The 4,243-nt window shown below is 44.8% G+C and overlaps 1 protein-coding gene across 1 annotated transcript; it reads left to right on the top strand.

Moving 5' to 3' along the window:
* The first annotated feature begins 958 nt into the window (after positions 1 to 958).
* Positions 959 to 2,064, top strand: LOC132639687 (uncharacterized). Its single transcript, XM_060356122.1, has 2 exons — positions 959 to 1,091; positions 1,385 to 2,064. Exons 1-2 carry the CDS (start codon positions 959 to 961, stop codon positions 2,062 to 2,064), a joined length of 813 nt encoding a protein of 270 aa, XP_060212105.1.
* The last annotated feature ends 2,179 nt before the right edge of the window (positions 2,065 to 4,243 follow it).

The following is a 4,243-nucleotide window of genomic DNA, read 5'->3' as shown; positions in this document are numbered from 1 at the left end:
TCATCGGCCAACACCCGCACGATGAGCGGACATAGAGAGATTTATCCTGTGACCGATGGTTAGCACAGAGTCACGGGATCCTCTTCTTCCCGTACTTCTTGCCATTCTTTTTCGTTCAACTCTACTCCGATTTAATCCTTCGATATCCAGGTTTGGGCAAAGGCTCTGCGACCCCACGACTCGTACCAGCAGACGAGCCCACTACATCGGGTTCGAATTTCAATGTATCAGGATCAGCACGGCTCATTGCCGAGGTTGAAAAGAAAAAGAAAAAGAGCAAGTCTAGGGGTCAGAAGAGAAAGAAAAGCTCGAAGGATACTGCAGGTTCATCAGATGTTCAAGGCCTGAGGGATGAACCCGTGGATGATATTTGGATCGCAAATGTCGTATCGGGGCCTTCTGTTGCTACTGCTACTGGGGCCGAGACAGCTTCGGTGGAGGTTCCGGAGGGTAATACCGCAGTAAATCTTCCGACCTCAATCACAAGTGGGGAGGCTGAGGTTCCTTTCCCCCAATAGCCGAATATATCCAAGCCCCAATCCCACTAAGGTCCGTTAATTTTATTAACATTATAGTTGACACTTCACCCGAGGTGGTGCCTTTGGTGAAAAGGACTAAAAGGGCCGATACAACTTCAGGGGCCGAGACAGCTCAAATGGCCGAAACAGCTACAACTGCCGACCTGCCTCCAAGGGCCAAATCAGTTACTATGGCCGAGATACCATCAAGGGCCGAGACAACTCCAACTTCTCCTCCTGCTCTGTCTTCGAAACAAAAGAATCTTGATGACATGTTTGCCAATACTCCTCCTGCAACGGCGGAAGCCTTAGAATTTGGCCACCTCCCTATTCCACGAGCAACGAGGATTGCTAGCTAGTCTACTAAGTCCTGTTTGAGATCTAGACTTATAGATATTTTTTTGGCTCCAAGTGTAGAGCCGAAGAGGACCAGGTCGACCATGGTCATCGTCCCTGAGGACTACAATTTTTTGTCTCGCCCCGTGGGAGTTCCTAGTTATCTAAGACCTCTCGTTTCAGATTTGGACAAAGAGAAGATGGAGGGACTCTTGTGTAAATGCCTTTTAAACGAGGGTATGCACACCCGCAACCGGGTAAACATTGTTACTGCCCCTTCTAATAAGTTTAAACTTATCAGGTGTAACTTTCGTTGTTTGCCGATCTCCTAACCTTGTTTATTTTATTCTCGCAGAGTGTTGTGCTTGTGAATGAAGGTTTCCTCCGAGCTTAACACGAGATAGACGACTTACGAGCCCAGTTAGATGCTCAGGGCTGAGAAACGGAGAAGTTCAAACTTGTCTTGCAACAAAAAGAGGATCAACTGAGCCAAGTCGTTGCTCCTCCAACTCTCTAATACGAGCTTGAAGCAACCAAGAAAGAGAACCTCCGGTTGAAGACTGAGCTCGACGAAGCAGTCGAAAAGAGCAAAGTCCGGGAAGAGGACAACAAACATCTCAATCGAGCGAACACTGAATATGCCACCAAACTTGGTGAGTTTGAAGCTACCATAACGCAATTGGGGGAAGGGCTTGATTCGGTTAAAGACGAGGCTGCAAAAATGGAGGAGAATTTCAGGCATCTCGAAGCCGAGAGGGCCATAGAGAAGGACACGTTAAAGACTGTTGAAGAAAAGGCCGAGACTCGAGCCTGGATCAGTGATGAACTCAAGAGTAAGCTCGAGGCCGTTGTCCGAGCTAATGATGCCCTTCAGGCCGAGCTAGCAGCTTCCAACGAGGTTCGGGTCGCTCTGAGCGATATGATGTCCGAACTGGAGGAAACACTAAAGAGAGCTCAGGTCGACCTGGAGGAAGCCCATAAAGATATTGAGGCTACCGAGGCTCGTTCCACCCTTCTGGTAGAACTCGAGAAGTGGAGGTCTCGAAGGTCTACACTTGAGGCGATTCAGCGGGGTATTGAAGATATCCCTGCTCGTATAACCGACTCAAAGATGATCGAGGATAGGGCCAGGAAAACTCTCAAGGATAGCTCCGAGGAAGACCCTGAAGAGTCCGGCTTTGAAGACTCGGGTTCTTTTTCGACGGAGTAAATAGGGCTTATAAGAACTTTTTTGTTTTTGACTTTTGTGATTTTCACAAGTGTAAAGCTTCGACCCCTTATGCTATATATAAAATCTGCATTTCCTCTTGCCAGTATTTTTTTCTATCTTTAAGTCAGGTATACTTTATGATATTGTTTCATATTGTTTGCTTCGTAAAAAATGGTTAAGGTTCAACCTTAAGCCCTTAACGGATTTTCTCTTAGAAAATCGAGCCAACTTAACTTATGAGTTGTGGGCTTTATTTTAACCGGTTCCTGTTTTACTGATAACTTATTGATGGCTTGTCTGCGGAAGCCTTTTTATGCTTTGTGAATTCGGACGTCTCTGAATCACCTCGGGCATTTAAGTCGAGGTCTTTGATTATTCGACCCTCTTCCGACTGTTTGAATTCTTTGTAAATTGGGCTCAGTTAATTATAACCTTAGTGCCTTCATCGATTTTGGAAGACTGAATTCTTCTTTGTAAATTGGGCTCGGTTAATTATAACCTTCGTGCCTTCGTCGATTTTGTGACGACAGTCCCCAGTCGAGGGTATCATTCATAAAGAGCATATTTGAAACAGACTTTTCAAAAGTAATTCTCTTCGCATTTCAAATATTTGTTTCATGCAAAAAACTAAGGACTTTATCCGACCCCTTCTGCTCTTACCGTAGCAATACTATGTGGGCACGATTCATTCGATCGTTTGGCCCTTACATCGAAACCTAATATAAAAGGCTCGGTCAAATCCAAAAGTAAACAAAAACTGTTTCCATGTTGACTTCGTTTCCTACTTTGCTTCTTTTGAGCTTTTCTCCGGTCTTGTTGTTCGTGCTGAAGGTATCATAGTCCCCTAGTGTTTGTTCGTGAAGCATGAAGGGGGAAACACTAGATGAAAATGATGCTGTTGAATATCCAGTCCCCAGTGCTTAGGTGGTTTACGAGTTCTCGGCATTTAGCCTTGTTCTTCGAAACTAAGGGTAATACATTGTACTTGTTGCCTCGTTAAAAACCTTGCCAGAAAACCCACTTGGGGATAAAATCGAGCTAAGGAAAAGAGTGCAACACGTGTTTTCAGACCTAATTCTAAGACCTTCGAGTTTACTCCAATTTGACCATGCAAAGAAGAAAGGTGAGAATTATTAGAGTTTGTAAAGGGTTAACGGATCGTACCTTAGCAATAGTATTTCTTCAAGTGCGCTACGTTCCAGTTGTTGTGCAGCTGTTGGCCGTCTCCGGTTTCCAATTGATATGATCCTTTGCTAGTTATTCCGGTTACCTGATACGGTCCTTCCCAGTTCGGTCCCAATTTTCCATCATCGGGATTCCTAGTGTGCAGGGTAATCTTCTGAAGCACTAAGTCCCCAACTTGAAAATGCCGAAGGTTCGTCCTTCGATTGTAGTATCTTCCCATCTGCTGTTTTTGAGCTGCTAAACGGACCAACACATTCTCACGTAGTTCGTCCGTTAAGTCAAGCTTTACGGCCATAGCCTTTTCATTTGACTCGTTCGTTGCATACCGAAACCTTAGGCTCGGTTCACCAACTTCTACAGGAATTAAAGCCGCAGCTCCATATACTAGGGAAAATAGTGTTTCTCCCGTACTTGACTTTGATGTCGTTCTGTAGGCCCATAATACCTCCAGCAAAACTTCCTTCCACTTGTGCTTTGACGACTCTAACCGCTTCTTCAGCTTTTAGATTATGGTTTTATTTATTGACTCCGCCTGTCCATTTGCACTCGGGTGATATGGAGTTGATAAAATATTTTTGATCTTTAATCCTTCGAGGAAGTCATTAACCTTATTGCCTATGAATTGATGACCGTTATCACAAGTTATCTCGGCTGGAATGTCGAGCCGACAAACGATATATTCCTAAATGAAGTTAATTACCTCCTTCTCTCTAACTTTCTCGAAGGCCTGTGCTTCAACCCATTTGGAAAAGTAGTCAGTTATAAATAAAATAAATCGAGCCTTACCTGGAGCCCACGGCAAAGGGCCGACAATATCCATTCCCCATTTCATAAATGGCCAAGGGGACAGGACCGGATGCAACAAATCCCCCGACTGGTGTATCATCGGTGCATGTTTTTGGCACCCATCACATTTTCGGACAAAGCTTTTCGCGTCCTCATCCATCCGGTTCCAGTAATATCCCACTCTGATTATCTTTCGAACCAAGGCTTC

The sequence above is a fragment of the Lycium barbarum genome, chromosome 5 (assembly GCF_019175385.1).
Source record: "Lycium barbarum isolate Lr01 chromosome 5, ASM1917538v2, whole genome shotgun sequence".
NCBI classification, from domain to species: Eukaryota; Viridiplantae; Streptophyta; class Magnoliopsida; order Solanales; family Solanaceae; genus Lycium; species Lycium barbarum.
This window is presented reverse-complemented; position numbering and strand designations above follow the sequence as displayed.

Bases quoted from the DNA above. Each gene is read 5' to 3' on its own strand.
- LOC132639687 (XM_060356122.1), top strand. From the start codon at position 959: ATGGTCATCGTCCCTGAGGACTACAATTTTTTGTCTCGCCCCGTGGGA. The intron at 1,092-1,384 runs GTATGCACACCC...ACGAGCTTGAAG, and splicing joins TAAATGCCTTTTAAACGAGG to CAACCAAGAAAGAGAACCTC.